Source organism: Zootoca vivipara, chromosome 2 (genome assembly GCF_963506605.1).
Source record: "Zootoca vivipara chromosome 2, rZooViv1.1, whole genome shotgun sequence".
Taxonomy (NCBI): domain Eukaryota; kingdom Metazoa; phylum Chordata; class Lepidosauria; order Squamata; family Lacertidae; genus Zootoca; species Zootoca vivipara.
This window is the reverse complement of record NC_083277.1, coordinates 118,109,482-118,126,231: the sequence shown is the minus strand read 5'-3', so window position 1 is coordinate 118,126,231 and position 16,750 is coordinate 118,109,482. Positions and strand designations below refer to the sequence as shown.

The 16,750-nt window shown below is 46.6% G+C and overlaps 1 protein-coding gene across 3 annotated transcripts in view; it reads left to right on the top strand.

The window, feature by feature from the left end:
• OLFM2 (olfactomedin 2) overlaps nt 1-16,750 on the top strand; it is a 209,017-nt gene that overhangs the window by 127,563 nt on the left and 64,704 nt on the right. For all 3 annotated transcript variants that reach the window (XM_060272127.1, XM_060272126.1, XM_060272125.1), the window contains exon 2: nt 9,321-9,470. In XM_060272127.1, the coding sequence (XP_060128110.1) occupies nt 9,321-9,470 (150 nt within the window). The remainder of the gene's footprint in view (nt 1-9,320; nt 9,471-16,750) is intronic.

The window sequence follows — 16,750 nt, the reverse complement described above, 5'->3', positions numbered from 1 at the left end:
CCCATGTTTAATGTGGGCTTTAAACCCCCATAAACATGCAGTGAGGAGGGGAGGGAGGAGGATAGGATAGAGAGGTTTCTGTGAGTGTGTGTAGAGACGAGTCTCCTAGACAAAGGGTACATTTGCATTCCCTGGTCTGCCCAATTTTTACCTCTGGCCCCACAAAGCAGTGGCGTGTGGCCTCTGGGAGGTTGCCCAGAAGGGACTGTGGCCCTTGGGCTGAACAAGATTCCCCCCCCCCCATGTCAGGCATCGACAATCCTGAGCCGGAGGGACCAGGGACTCCGCATAAGGCAGCTTTCTATGTTCCCTATTGCCTGTATCACAGTTACTTTAGGGTGGAGTCAATTGATGGATTGGATGTTGTCCCTGCATGCCTGAACTAGTCCAAGGGAGACAATGCGGTCTGTGCTCAGGAGATTTATGTGAAGCAATTGAATCTCTGGGAGTAATTTTTGTCTTCTTAAGGCAGCCTTGAGAAGTGAGGATTCAGATCTGGTGTGTGTGTGTGTGTGTGTGTGTGTGTGTGTGTGTGTGTGTGTGTGACTCCTCCCTGAGTGCCATAGGCCCTGTCCAAACCCACCTTCTCTGCGACTACAACAAGAAAGTTACTTTGGGAAAGTCTGCCATGGTTTGCCTGTGTGACAGCTACTTAGGGACAAAGGTACAGCTAGACAGGCCGCAATAGAAAAGTTTGGGGTAAAATGAGTGACAGAAAGCATAGCCAGGACAGGGCAGACCATCAGAGTGGCACGGAGGCCAACAGTAGGTGGAGCCAGAGCCAGGTGGAGCCACCAGGAATTTGAATTTTGTCCTCATCCACCCAGAGGCATACCTACTAGGCTCCCTTGCGCCCTTGTCAAAGAACTGTTTCAGCAAGCACACACACACACACGTTCTTTGCATCCGTGACAAGGATCAGGAATGCTTTGATGGTGTTTCCTGCTTGGCAGGGGGTTGGACTGGATGGCCCTTGTGGTCTCTTCCAACTCTATGATTCTATGATTCTAAGGAGATGTTGGCCACCCAGAGCAGCAGAGGAGTGGCCCGGGGAGTGTGCAGATGGGTGGACAGGCTCCTGGCCACTCCAAGCCAGAGTGGAGAGGTGTGATCTTTGCACCCTTCTGGGCCTGCACCCTTGGCAGGAGCCAACCTACCCAACCTTTAGGTATGTCCAGTGCTTTTTTCTGGGGAGACACAGGGGGGTGCATTCCCCTAAACATTTTGTGAATCTAAGTTTGGCCTCATTGAGGGGCAGTATTTCAATAGGAGTAGGAAAATGGGAGTACCCCTAAACATTTTTAAAGGGAAAAAGCACTGGGTAAGTTCCTGCACCCACTTCCTTGGTGAGTTCTGTAAGGGGTAACACTGCGACCTGAGGAAGACAATGCTGACAGGCAGTTCCACCCTCTGGAATGGTGGTTCAAGGAAGCAGGCAAGTAGGGGCTGGCTGGAGGGCAGCCTGAGCGTTGGTGGTGGGGCAGCATTGTATTTGTCCTAATGGCCCAACCTCCGCTGCCCTAATGGCCCCTTTCCCTGCTGCCAAGGGGCCTGGGAGGACTGAGGAGGGGGGAGGGTGAAGATCAGTGGGTGATTAACCATTTCCTTGCCAGTCATTTGCCCCTGAAACAGCCTCCTCATGGGGCTCTGGAACTGTATTTGCAACTAGGGTTGCCAACATGAAAACCTTCAGATATCGTTTAACTGCAAGCCCCATAATCCCTGCTCATGGGCCATTTCTAGCAGGGTTGTGGGGAGCTGGAGTTCGGTGATATCATCCGCAAGAACCTTTCTGGAGTGCGGTGGTGGAAAAGTATAATACCGCACTGAAAGGGATGAGCAGGCTGATTTTTCACATGAAAAACAAAGGCTAGTGCCTGTATATGTTCAGGGCCTACAAATGCTGGAAAATCACTCTTTTTAAAAAAGGGAAAAGGAAACTGGGAATTTGGAGAATATGGTTCCTGAGCAGGGCCGCTGTCCCCAATCCCCATACAAGAAGACATCCACCTGGTATGCAGGAGGCGGTGAAACTAGTTTCATAGGGTGCTTCAGTGGGAAAGCAACTGGCAGGAAATGGGTTAAATGCCCCCACCCACTGGCCACAGATCAGTGGTAGAGCATCTGCTTTGCATGCAGGTCCCGGGTTCATCTGCAGGTTGGGCTGAGAATTTCCCTTGCCTGAAAAGCTGCAGGGCTGCTGCCACTCAGTGTAGACAGCATTGAGCTAGATGGAAGGATGATGTGACTTGGTGCAAGGCAATGGAGAATAGCAGAGGCAGCCCAAGATCTTTGGGCACCTGAGGCAAACCACAAAATGGTGTCTCTCTCTCCCCCCCACCCCCACCTAGGGAAAAGGGAGTGAGCGAATATCTGCATCAGGAACAAGGTGGGAACTACACTGGAAATAAAAATGGGGAGTCAAATCAACCTTCCCTGATAGTGGAAGTGGGAATCAAAGGCTGTCATGGAGGTGGGGGCCCTCTCTGAGTCACACCAGATGAGTGCATGGAGCCCAGGAGACAGCCCCCATTTCCTCCCTAATGGTGGGAGGAGATGACAGTCGCCTTTTGACTGTAGAGGTGGTATTTTTTTGGGGGGGGCGTGCTGTGGAGGAGGCAGATTCAGATTTGAAGGACTTTGCTCCCATTGTGGCAGCAGCCAGCAATGCATTCCATAGAGTCTGGATCTGCCTCAAGCAGTCAGGGAAGGATCACCAGACACCTATAGGCACCCTTTGGGACAATGGCCATCTTCATGTATCCCCCCCCCCCCATAATAACGGGGGGTTGCACAGGGAAATATAAAGGGACCCCTGACCATTAGGTCCAGTCGTGACCGACTCTGGGGTTGCGCGCTCATCTCACATTATTGGCCAAGGGAGCCGGCGTATAGCTTCCAGGTCATGTGGCCAGCATGACAAAGCCGCTTCTGGTGAACCAGAGCAGCACATGGAAACGCCGTTTACCTTCCCGCTGTAGCGGTTCCTATTTATCTACTTGCATTTTGATGTACTTTCGAACTGCTAGGTTGGCAGGAGCTGGGACCAAGCAACGGGAGCTCACCCCGTCACAGGGATTCAAACCGCCAACCTTCTGATCAGCAAGCCCTAGGCTCAGTGGTTTAACCCACAGCGCCACCTGCATCCCTCTCAATGGCCATCTTCATGTATCCCCCCTCCCCCGTAATAACGGGGGTTTTCACAGGGAAATGAAAGAGCGTGTAGCAAAAGCAAGAAAAACACATGTGTCTTGGGATAATCCTGCAGGCAGCGTGACTGAGCCCATAGGAAGGTATTGGTGGGAAGGGTGGGGATGAAGATGCAGGAGAGCCTCAACTGTTTTAAGCTGCTTTGTTGTGTGGGCGTATGCAATTTAAAGGGTGCAATTCAGTGCTTTTGATTTTACTTTTATCTTCACAAATACAGAAGCACAGGTGAAAGGAGAAAGAAAAACCTGCCTTTGCAAAAAGAACCACAACTACTTAAAACCTATTATTCACCCAGTCTATAACAATACCCCTACAGTAAACAATACATTAACAGCCACTCTCGAGTTTGTTTGCTTTCCCCCCCAGTAAACAATTTCTTTTCTATGCCCAAACCAAAAAAATAAAGAAAGAAGTATGCCTTTCTAAGGCTCAAAGTGGAATTTCTTATTTTCACACTTATGAAATATTTATTAAAGCAAGAAAAAACTTTCACTGTAATCTTAAGTTCCAGGCTGTTATTTAAAGTTTTTAAAATGTAGCTCTACTAACATAGACCCACAAATATATATTTTGGGGGGGGGGGGATTGGAGCCTGAATGTTTTGCATCTAATCATTTGGTTTTGTTACAATTCTACTCCTTTTAAAAAGGAAACCCTATAAAGGAAACCCACCCATCCCTAAACATAAACATGTAACTTATAGATCATCCAGTGAAGCTGAATATTGGAAGATTCAAGACAGATAAAAAGAAAGTCCTTCATGTTTTAGTGCCAAGTTAAACTATAGAACTTGCTCCCCCAGGAGGCAGTGATGGCCACCAAACTAGATAGCTTTAAAAGAGGATCAGACAAATGTTGTCTTGGGAGACAATAGAAGGGTATGCCTTTGGGGGTGAAGTCAAACTGTTGGAGGGTTAAGGCACCTGCTGTGGCTGCAGAGACTGATACAGGAGAGACATGTATTGTTGCAGCTGGGGTGGATGAAGATGACCAGCTATGCTGATGCTGATGCACCACAGCGTTTCTTCTCTCTGTGCTCCTCCCAGAGGTCATTTCTCTTCTGGCCACGGCTCTGGATGCAGGAGCTGACTGTCTGTGTCCAGGCACTGCTGCCGTCTGCAAGGGATTCCCACATGGCAGGGTTGATGTTGCCAGCCTTCATGTCATGTTTTGCAGACATCCAGATTGGGTATAGGTGTACACATCAACACCAAAACTGAATGGAGCAGTATGTAGGTATGCAAAGAAGTAGAGGGGCCCAGAGGATGTGCCTCATCCCACAACCCAGACCTTACATTTGAACCAGGTTTTGGGGAGACTGGTTGAGGTGCAGCAACGGAAAAATATCACAGAACTTTACCCACCCACTGACTATCTAAGTTTGTACACAAAGTACATGTAGAGTTTTAATTCTTGCTACCTATTACGCAATCTCTTGGAAGATTGACCTGCCTATATTCTAGAAAGCAATTCAGGGCAAGTTTAATATTTTCAGGCAATCATGGTCCAGGCTTCAGGTTAGCGTGAGGAGTTTTGTTTCGGGTTTAACAAATAAATAAATCTAGGCTGTATATCCAAAGCAGAGTAGGATGTAAGTCCAAATAAATGGGATGCTGCTCATCCTCTCTACACTTTTCTTGTACAGCTCTACCATCTCTGTCCACACATTCTGGAGTGTTGTTTCTGTTATCATGCAGTGGTCCAGTTACAGTAGGTGAGTTTAGATCTGGACTTAATGGTCTTATGCGTCACCCGCTTCTGCTTTAGATGGCACTGAGTAATTATTTCACTTACTTCAAGCCTTGCAACATTTGGGGGCCCTCCTGCTCATTCCGCTAAGCAGGGGTCTGGATTCCTGCCTCAGAGTCCTGCCCTGAGTACCCCACTACACCCAGGAGGACTAGCTACTTGCTTTAGGTAGGGGGGAAGGCACAAACTCTTCCGCTGGCATTTTGGTATCACTCAAATTTGGTTGATCTACTGAGAAGTCATTGGAAGACTTGGCATTGTATCACTCACTGATAATCTCTAATGTGCTGAATGTAAATTATGGGCGGGTTGCAATGCCGCATCCAGAAGGAGAGAGCATGAGGCTGGCTAACACGGGTCTGACCTAGTTTGCATTCTCTGTCCACCCTTCACTCTGCTAAGGGCTGTTCCTTCTGCTCTGTTTCCCAAGAGGCTTTCTCAATTTCCTTGCACGATGTGGTTGGTGTAAAGGAGGGACTGATGGACTCTGAAAGAGTATAGAGTATCTGGCTGTGGCTTGCTTGCCTGGGAATGGTGCTCTGTGGGGCTTCCTTTCTCTCTTGCAATAGTCCTCCACTCCAATTTCTTAGCAGGCGCCTCTTTAAGAAACTGAAATGGGATGGGGCGGGGGAAGAGAGAAGACAGCCAAATGGGTGATGAAGCTTCGTGACATAACAGGAAAGGACAGAATAGGTCACGCCACAACTCATTACGTGCATTCGGCATGTCCCAGGGCAAGCGGGGACTAAAAATAGCATTTGCCGCTCCATATTTAGTTGGGGTAAGAAAGGAATCAAGTGAATTTTAGAAACACATTGCGATTGTGTGGGTTGGGAAGAGGGAGGTGGCATCGTGGGAAAGAGGGAAAGAGGGCAGGCAGTGCAGGCTTGGGATGGAGTCAGTGTGACAGGTCTGCTCTTGTGGCCTATAACCCCAGGGTTATGGTCCCAGAGCCCTAAAGCATTTGGACACAGAGACAGCACTTTAATGAACAAGATGCACTGGGCCAGAGAGTTTTTCCTCCTTGTCTTAGTCAAACAAGCAGACAATAACCTATGTTTCCAGGATCTAGCAACATACAAGAGTTCCCAATGTTCTGTCACACTCCCATGTGACCAAGAAACGAAAACAAGGGAAGAAGGGGACAGATAAGAAACTATGCTTGATTCTGATCAGCTGATTTCAGCAGTGGCTGGAAACCTGGGATCGTATCTCAACCTCAGCAGGGCATCTCTTCACTCACCCAGCTTCCATGCCACAGCAAGCCACAGGGAAGACTTTACCAGGAGCAGAGGCACAACTGGTGTGGCTGCACTGGGCACACACTGCAGGGGGTGTCAAAGCAATGCTATAGAATGGAGCATGAGAGGTGGGGGACGTAAAATGTTAGCATTGCACAGGGCACTGCTGAAATTTGAGAGCTCAAAGTCTGTCACAGCCGCCACATAAAACAGTAACAACAAAGAAAGGGGGGAATGGAACTGAACATGAACAAATAAATGCTGAAACAAATGTGCTTTTAATGGCTGAATAATGAAATGAGTGAAGTTTTTAATAATGGAAACAAATGGACTTACAAAATAGAGGGGGAAACTGTACACCCCCTAAGAATCATGATGTATTCTTGTTTAACTGTAAGCAGCACATTAGCATAATTTGATAACTGCCTGTTTTTTTATTTTGTATTAAAGATCTCCCAGACTTGCCTGCATCTCACAGTTTTGCAGGTTTTGTGGGGAAGTGTGTCTGTGCGTGCACACAATGACAACAGCCAATGCTAACTCTTCAAAAAGCCAGCAAATATTTAAAGAGATGCCATGTGGGAGGGAGGGATTCAGGCTGGGGAAGATGAGGAGAGACAAGCAGCAAACCTTTTCCACAGGCTGTTGTGTTGGCGGAACTTGGCATCTCTACTCTCTCTGGTGGCTTCTTTTTCAGGGGAACTCCGAATAAGCAGGATAAGCAGAACCCTGACTCTGTTTCTCAGGCTTTTTTCTAGAGCTTTCGCTCTTAAGATGCCTTCAGCCCCATGGCCCCCATGGCCAAATTTTCAGGGATGGAGGGAGTTAGAGTCCCATCAACATCTGTAGGGCACTAAGTTGGGGGAGGCTGGTTTCAAGCTTGGAATGGAGACTGTGTGTAATGTGTTTCTTTACATTTCCTAATCAATAGATAAAACCTTTCTTATTCTCAGCTGTGTCCCTCCAGATTGTTTGCAAGCAAATTAACATAATTCCTGATGGTTACACCTTCTGGTGAATTATACTACTATATATTATTAATTTATTACACTATTAATGAATAATTAATCATTATTGTATATTGTTGTCTAGTTAATTAATTGCATTCATATCCTGAATTACCTTCAAAGAGATCAAGGTAGCATTCATGGAAATATACAGGTTTCATCCTCAGAACGACGCCTGTGAAATGGTTTGGGAAATGGTGATTGGCTTCTTGGATGAGCAGTGTGTGTGTTTGTGTGCGTGCATATATAGTGTGTGCGTGCATATAGCTCCAAGTCTCTCTTTCTTCCATTGTGTTCCCTATGTGACAGCCCAATCTGAGATGGTGACAAGGGCTTACTGTGGGACTTCCTATGTAAGACCCTTTCGACACTGTCTGTGGAGCAAGATACACACCTGGAGCAGGATGGGATGGTGGAATGAGCTGTACCACTTCAAGAAGGGGCACATTTTTTTAATCTTCCTCATTCTTTGCAAAGAGAGCAAGTGAGAGAGAAACAAATCTCTCAGTCCCACATTATTCTGTTGCATATATAGATATGACCCAAAGTTATAGAGTGTATGTAGTAAACTAGAATACCCTTTGTTTTGATGAATCATAGAATCATAGAGTTGGAAGAGACCACAAGGGCCATCCATTCCAACCCCCTGCCGAGCAGGAAACACCATCAAAGCATTCTTGACATATGGCTGTCAAGCCTTCGCTTAAAGACCTCAAAGAAGGAGGCTCCACCACACTCCTTGGTAGCAAATTCCACTGTCGAACAGCTCTTACTGTCAGGAAGTTCTTCCTAATATTTAGGTGGAATCGTCTTTCTTGTAGTTTGAATCCATTGCTCCGTGTCCACTTCTCTGGAGCAGCAGAAAACAACCTTTCACCCTCCTCTATATGACATCCTTTTATATATTTGAACATGGCTATCATATCACCCCTTAACCTTCTCTTCTCCAGGCTAAACATACCCAGCTCCCTAAGCCATTCCTCATAAGGCATTGTTTCCAAGCCTTTGACCATTTTGGTTGCCCTCTTCTGGATATGTTCCAGCTTGTCAGTATCCTTCTTGAACTGTGGTGCCCAGAACTGGACACAGTACTCCAGGTGAGGTCTGACCAGCGCAGAATACAGTGGTACTATTACTTCCCTTGATCTAGACGCTATACTCCTATTGATGCAGCCCATAATTGCATTGGCTTTTTTAGCTGCTGCATCACACTGTTGACTCATGTCAAGTTTGTGGTCTACCAGGACTCCTAGATCCTTTTCACATGTACTGCTCTCAAGCCAGGTGTCTCCCATCCTGTAATTTGTGCCTTTCATTATTATTATTTTTGCCCAAGTGTAGTACTTTACATTTCTCCTTGTTAAAATTCATCTTGTTTGCTTTGGCCCAGTTGTCTAATCTGTTAAGGTCATTCTGAAGTGTGATTCTGTCCTCTGGGGTATTAGCCACCCCTCCCAATTTGGTGTCATCTGCAAACTTGATCAGGATGCCCTCAAGCCCATCATCCAAGTCATTGATGAAGATGTTGAATAAGACTGGGCCCAAGACAGAACCCTGTGGCACCCCACTAGTCACTTCTCTCCAGGATGAAGAGGAGCCATTGATGAGCACCCTTTGGGTTCGGTCAGTCAGCCAGTTACAAATCCACTGAATGGTAGCATTGTCTAGCCCGCATTTTACCCACATGATGAGATCTCAACTTGGGGCAAGAGAACTTATCTAGGCACATGACATCTTGCCTTTCTTTCCCTGGCTCATTTGAACTAAACTTCTATGCCTGCTGAAAAGCTTATTTGTTTATTTATTAGATTTGTATCCTCTACCCACAAATGAAACTCGAAGCAGTTTCCAGGATTTTGAGCCTTTGTTTTCCTATGAAGAACTTCAGCACAAATACAACACTTCATTAAAACTCCTTTGACTGTCTGCCCGCCCCTGCGAGAGAATCCAGTATGTAGTGCTTGCTGTGAGGACTTCCTCTCATTCTAAAACTGGTTTCAATGTGTAGTGCAAATATACTGGTGTCTCCTCCATCTGCAGGTACTGGGATTAGGAGCAAGGCCAGAATCCCTGACCGTGTTGCTGAGTGCTATATGCTTCTTTCTCTTTGCAGACTCTCTTCCAGAGCCCCGATGAAGGCTGGCAGGTCTACACTTCAGCTCAGGCCCCCGACGGCAAATGTCTGTGCACGGCTGTCATCCCTGTCCAGGGCACATGCTCCAGGGACCTGCGCAGCCGACAACTACGGCAGCTGATGGAAAAAGTAAGTGATGTATTTTTAATTTGGGGTGCTGGTGGGGACTGATCACAGTCATTGGACACCTCCAGACCTATTGCAGATGCTGATTGGGATGGAGGAATAGATCCAACTGTCATAGCTGCCAAGTCTCCCGTATTCCCCGGGAAACCCCCGTTTTTCCAGCTGTTCCCAGCCGAAAAATGAAATTTTTTGTTTCCCCCCGGTTTATTCTGGTGTGGCGGCCATTTTGGAACTGGGCAGAGCATGCTCAGAAGCGACTTTTGATGCTGCTCTGCCCAGTTCCAAAATGGCTGCAGCGTGACTTCTGGTCCGGCAGCCATTTTGGAGCTGGGCAGAGCAGCATCAAAAGTCACTTCTGAGCATGCTCTGCCCAGTTCCAAAATGGCTGCAGCGTGACTTCTGGTCTGGCAGCCATTTTGGAGCTGGGCAGAGCAGCATCAAAAGTCGCTTCTGAGCATGCTCCGCCCAGTTCCAAAATGGCGGCAGCGCTACTTCCGGTCCGCTACTTCCGCTCCGATCCCTTATTTTTTCGGCAGGAACTTGGCAGGTATGCCAACTGTTTCTGCGGCATGTCACTTTTGCAGGTGTTCATTCATCAATCTTTTCTGTCCCATCCCCTTAATTTTTTGGTAAAGTTTTAAAAAAATTCATTCTATAATGTACCACATTTAAAACAGATATTTAAACAGCATTGAAAACAAAAAAATATAACAACAGGTGAAAATTAAAAGATGGAAAAACAAAACTGCAAAATAGGCATATAGAATCAATACAGTTGCACATGGGTTAAAAAAACAAAACAAAATCCAAGTAAACATACACCACCAGATTATCAAGTCTAGTTCCAGATTTGACAAGCTTGTGACATGGGTCCTTCTTGAAAATGATGGTTCTGCTATATATGTCATAAAAGAATGCCAAATCATATTAAAAGCATCTTCAGGTTCTAGTCCTTATCACAAATTATGTGTTATTTTCTCCATTATAGCTATATTCCAGAGACAGTGGTACCTAGCGTAAGATTTTGGGATGCTTCCTATTGAGTTGCCATTACTATTCATGCTGCCAATATCATATATAAGACCAAGTCTTTTGGTAATATATCTACATTAATCTATGCTTTTTTTAAAAAAATGAACAAACAAGAATATCCACATTTACATAAGAGGTTTTGAAAACGTATTTCAGAAAACCCCATTTATTTCTCAATGTACGGTATTTTATTTCAAAGATGCAGGTTGAGCTGAGAACTGTATCACAGAATTTGGAGCTGTTAACTTTGAAGAATAACTATCTTCCACATTCCGGCCTCCACTGTAGTCCAGGAGGTTCAGCAGTTTGTATTGGGGTTCACAAATATCAAATTCCTCAAGCATCCTTAGTGCCAACAGATGCTGCAGGAATTGTGCCCATTTTGGTTGAGAAAGGAGTGAACACAGAACACTTCTCTTTTCCCAGGACATTCAACATTAAGCCACTTACTGCCTCCAACAGTGGAGGGAGACTAACACAGCCATCATGGTGGGCAACCACTAATAGCCTGTTCTTCCATCCTCTAATCCAGGCATCCCCAAACTTCGGCCCTCCAGATGTTTTGGACTACAATTCCCATCTTCCCCGACCACTGGTCCTGTTAGCTAGGGATCATGGGAGTTGTAGGCCAAAACATCTGGAGGGCTGCAGTTTGGGGATGCCTGCTCTAATCCTCTTTTTTAACTGTTAATATGGATGTATTATTATTATTATTATTATTATTATTATTGGTTTTCTTGGTTTACAAAGATATGTGCAATGTCTCTCATAACATTTTTACAAATCAGTTTCATTTGTTGAGACATTGGGAAGGAAAGGGGAAGAGAGGTAGATGGGGTGGGGGTGGGGGTGGGGGTAGGCGATGATGTTTCTATTTTGCTTAATATGTGTGTGTGGGGGGGGCTCTAATCCTCTTTTAAAGCCATCCCAATTCATGGCCATCATGATATCTTGCTGGAGCAAATTCTATAGTTTACCTACCCGCCGGGTCAGGAAGTGTTTGTGTCCCAACAGTCAGCATCACTGGATACATTGTATTAAGCTAGAGGGAGTTGAGAAAGGGGGGGTCTCCCTGTCCCCTTCCTCCACACCAATCATACATTTGTGTCCTCAGCCAAACCTTTGAGTCTGGTTGAGGTTCATTTCCATTCTATTGTAGGATTCGTTCCAAAACAGAGCTTGAGGGGTCACAGTGTTGCCCTTTGTGCATCAGAACGCATAGACTGCTGTCCCATTGCTAAAACAAGGAAGAAAGGGGTACCTGTAAATCTCAGGTTTGGGCTCTCATTTAGGTACAAGGCCTGTTTCCTACCCAGGGCCATCTTAAGCGCCCCTGGCGCCGTGGAGCGACGGATCCCTCCGGCGCCCCCCCGCCCCGTTTCCCAGCGCAGTGGGCAGGCGGGCGGGCGCAGTGCGGCTGCCACAGGCGCTGCTGCGCAGTGGCACGGTGGGCGGGCAGGCAGGCACAGCGCGGTTGTTGAACCGGCGGACCGGGCCGGCCGGCGCCGTGGTGCCCTGCGCCACCGGGGGTCTACCTAGAGCCGGCCCTGTTCCTACCCCCCTCAAAACAACTTTTAATTACTGCATTTCCCCCATGGCTCTTGCAACATTTAATTGGAAGCCGGAGACTTTGATCCTTCTGTTAGCCGTGCTTTCTTCTCCAAGGCAGCTCCGCTTCTTAGGATTCCAGGGAGGGTGCGTGGAGGCTTCCTCTGTCTCACCTTCTTCTGCTTAATGAGATGCAAATGGTGCCTTTATTGCTCCACATGGAGCCTCCACGTGGCAGGATGAGCAGTAAATCCCCCTCCTCCTGATTAATTGCGTTAAAATCTTATTACAAGGAGAAGATGGCTTCTTATTGACTTCGCATGTGCAAATTAAGTATTTATTAGCCAAATAAGAATCACATCAATTTACAATTGCAATTACTAGAAGCCCCCCCCCCCCCCGGCAAAAGAGTCTGCCAAGCTCAGCTTTCACATAACTTTGAAAGCTTCAAAATGGGGGCAGGGACCCACTTGGCACATTTACCTGCTTGCTGTTGATAAGAAACCTGGGAGTGCTTGTGTGTGTTTTATAACATAAGTTTCTAGCCCTCACAGTTTTTGGAAGAGGGCTTTGAGACAGCACAAACAACAGAGCAGAGTGGGAAGTAATAGGCCTGCCCACATTTGACACTGAGGAGAAGGTGGAAGAAATTAAGCATGAAGTTAAGGATTCAAGTTTAGAAGAGAGGTTGGTGGAACAGGTGTGGGAAGGAACAGAGGGAGGATTGCAAGGACTGTTACGTCCATATCCCTTGCGAAGTATATATGGGATGCAGTGCAAGCAGCATTTGTGATTGTGAGGCCCATGGTAAATTTGTCAAGAAATCAAATGAGGGATGCATACTATATGCATTTATTTTGTTTTATTTTTGGTCGGAGAACTTCATGCCAAAATTCAGTGAAGTGCAAATTTCAAAGGATAGCTATGTTTTGACTTGTATTTTGATTTGGGTTGTGCATATTTGGTAGATTTTCATGAAAACATAAACCAAACAGTCCCCCCCCCCTAACTACAGCTCCCAGAATCCCCGATCATTGCCCATCTTACCGGGGATGACAGACATCTGAATGGATCTGACGTGATTGTGGTGGTGGTTTTGATTTATTACCTGCCCTTCTCCCTAAAGTTCGAGGGCAGATTACAACCATTCAAAATGCAACTTAATAAACAGTTTTTAAAACTTGCCATTCCCCGATCCACAATTACAAAAAATAGGGAGGGTCCTGGTATAAAAGACGCTGTAAGACTGCTCATAAGTTTGGACTGGGTCTAAACTAGGGGTGGTCTGCATTCCCCCACCCAAAAAATACATTGCCATATTTGGAAGTTTTTGAAATGCACCAAAATTCACCCCTTACCATTCAGCTCTTTCATGTTTTATGTTTAATTTGAAGTTTATTGCTTTTGTAGACAGTGGCAATCACTTCAACATAGTTCTGTTCCCAGATGATGACCATGATACAGCATCATTTTGGGATGTGGGGTGTGTGTGTCCGGGGGGGGGGAGAGAATGCATAGTGGCTGCAACAAAAGTAAGCAAATAAACATACTGCAATATAATCCCTGCTAGGTCCATTAACTCCAGAGTCTATAATTATTTAGCTGCATCGCGGATATGCGGTTTAGTCCTGCTGGCCACATGACCCAGAAAGCTGTCTGTGGACAAACACCGGCTCCCTCGGCCTGAAGCAAGATGAGCCCCGCACTCCATAGTTGCCTTTGACTGGACTTAACTGTCCAGGGACCCTTCACCTTTCCCTACCTTTTATCCTTTTGTAAACCACTTTGAGGGTTTCCTTTTGCAATCAAGTGGTATATAAATGCTATGAAATAAATGCATGTTTTTCCTGCTTGCATTTCCCCTTGATTGCAAGAGCTTCTTCTTGTTCCACAGATCTAGCTACTACTTACCGGTACTCACAATGAGCACCACTGATTTGATTACCTTTCAGCAGCACATACCCTCCAACATTTCTCACTCCCCTGCAACTGACCCTCCTTGACCCACCATTTTTGCCCTTTCCACACAAACACACACCAGCCACTGCAGAGCATTTCCCTTCAGAAGAAGGGAGAGTGCCGTCAGCATTTCACCAATGGGACACAGCACACATGCCAGCCACAATCCTGAGAAAATCCATTAATCCCTATTCTGTTCTGTCAGGGATGCTGGTGGCTACCCTCAAGTAACGACGCTCCACACCGTCGTGTCTTTAAGACTTTTATTGGTGCATACTTATTTACAGTGCAAGAGATAGGGGAAACATGACTGTTCAGTCTTCATCAGAATCTCGCAATGGCGCTTTCCGGCTACGCGTCCAGCAAATTAGCTTGGGGACGCCAAAGCACCACCCCTTGCTCCTACAGGAGCTGGCATGCCTCAAATCAGGCGTTGGGGAAAAGGGGCGCCTGTCCGATGCTCCGCCGCTCGCCATTTCCTGTATAGGAGCTCTAGGCTGCAGTCACGGCTCTAGGATGCTGCCGGAGCCCTGTACCGACTTACTCACTTCCTCTTGCCCTTCACTGGACCCGCTGCTGGAGCTCTGACTGGTTGAGGAGCTGGACTTTATGATGGGGGGCAGGTTCTCTGGAACTCCGCCCCCTTACATATTCTATTCCAGGGGTGGCCAACTTCCAAGAGACTGCGACCTACTCACAGAGTTAAAAACCGGGAGTGATCTACTCCCTTTTGGGGGTGTGTGTGTTTCAGGCCAAAGTTGTTGTGCTTTTTTTAGGAAGGAGGAAGGCCCATGCTGGGGGGGGTTCATGTAAATGTTGTTGAGCTTCTTTAGGGAAGAGGAAAGCAACATTGAACTTTTTTTTTAAGAAGGAAAGCCCTGTGGTTCAGGTCATTTTAGGGGTGCAGGGCAAAGATGTTGAGCTTTTTTAGGGGAGCCAAAGTTTTTTAGCTTCTTTGGGGGGAGCCACTGATCTACCGGTGATCTGCCACAGATGTCCAGTGATCTACCGGTAGATCACGATCTACCTGTTGGACATGCCTGTTCTATTCTATTCTATTCTATTCTATTCTATTCTTTGGCAGATTTACAAAAGGAAAAACACACACCAATAAATAGAAAGGGGCAAGATTAGATCTTTGATTTTCAAAAATCAAGACTCCTTGTGCTCCACTCTGCTTGCCCTTTCTTCCCACCCAGGGTGGCCCTGCCCTCTGCCTATAGCTCAAAGCCAGCGCATCAAGCAGGGCTGGGCCTCAGCAGCCTCTCCTCCTTACCTGCTCCCCAGCAGCAGCTACGAGCTGCCCAAGGGAGGAGGCCAGCAGGACAAGTGCCGGCTCCTCCTCATCCCCAAGCCTGGTGGTGGTTTTGGCACTGGTGGGGGAAATAGGGACATTCTGGGATCAAATCAGAAGCCAGGGTGGCTTTTGCAATTCTGGGACTGTTGCTGGAAAATAGGGGCACTTGGAGGGTAAGGCAGTCTTTGCTACTTGCTTCTTCTATAGCAAGAGCCCAGCTAGGCAACCCCAGCATATGGTTCTTGCCTTGCAGCTCAGAATGTGTTAACATGACTGAAAGCACAGAACAGGCAACAGCTGGTCAGTGGAGTCTCCAAGTTTGTTTGCTCTCTCTGAGCTCCACAAGAGACATTTAAGTGGCCGTCAGTTGGCAGTGTTGCTTGGGGGTGCTCTGGGCCCCCTCCCCCATAATGGAGCTGAGATGGGAAAGGAGCTCCGTTTCTCAACAGAGGTTTGGCTTTATGGTCTGCATTGGCAGGTTAGGATATGAGACAAATCACACTGATCGATTGGGTGCTAAGGGCACTATTACTCTTGAGTCCTGTTGATCATTTGCACTGAAAAATGCAACAGTCAAGATGGTACAGTAATACTGTCACCCAATGGCTGAGAATTTATGCAGGAAAACAAAATAAAGAGCCTATTTTTCATAGATCTGCACCATCTGCTTTATACTTATACAGTACATGTTTTGCTGTCTCTGGCTCCCCCCCCCCAGACTGTATTTTGGTGAGGGTGCTGCAAATTAGACTGGCTTCCTTGCAGCACTACTGGTCTCTGTTGAAGCATCTTGTGGTGTAGATTTGCCTTTAGTGACAGCATCCCACAAATCAGGCCGCTGCAGTCACAGAATCAACCACTACAAGGTGTGGAGGTGGTTACTAATCTCTGTACAGTATGATGTGCCTGCCTGCTGTCTATGCTTTGTGAACTTTCACTTCTTTCTGCAAGGGGTAGAGAAGTCAAATACCAGGCTTTGGTTCCAAGACTCATGGCTACAAACCCTACAACATTTCTCTGATGAAAATAGGGACGTCCTTTTCTATAATGATAATTTTACTATTTATACCCCACACATCTTACTGGGTTGCCCCAGCCACTCTGGGCAGCTATATAAAAACATAACAACACAGTAAACATTAAAAAACTTTCCTATATAGGATTGCCTTCAGATGGCTCAGGGGTCAGATAACTCCAACGTTTCTCCAAGGAAAATAGGGACATCCTAAGGAAAAGTGGTACATTCCAGGATCAAATCCGAAACCAGGATGCCTCCTCTAAATCAGGGATGTCCCTGGAAAATAGAGACACTTGGAGGGTCTGTGTTTGGGGGTTCAGGATGGTAAGTTATATTCGGGTTATCTGCTGGTCTGGCACACCTACAGGCTTGATGGTTTTCCCTGTGTGCAGCTGTGCTAGCCTAGCTGAGCTGACCCTTGCCTGTTGC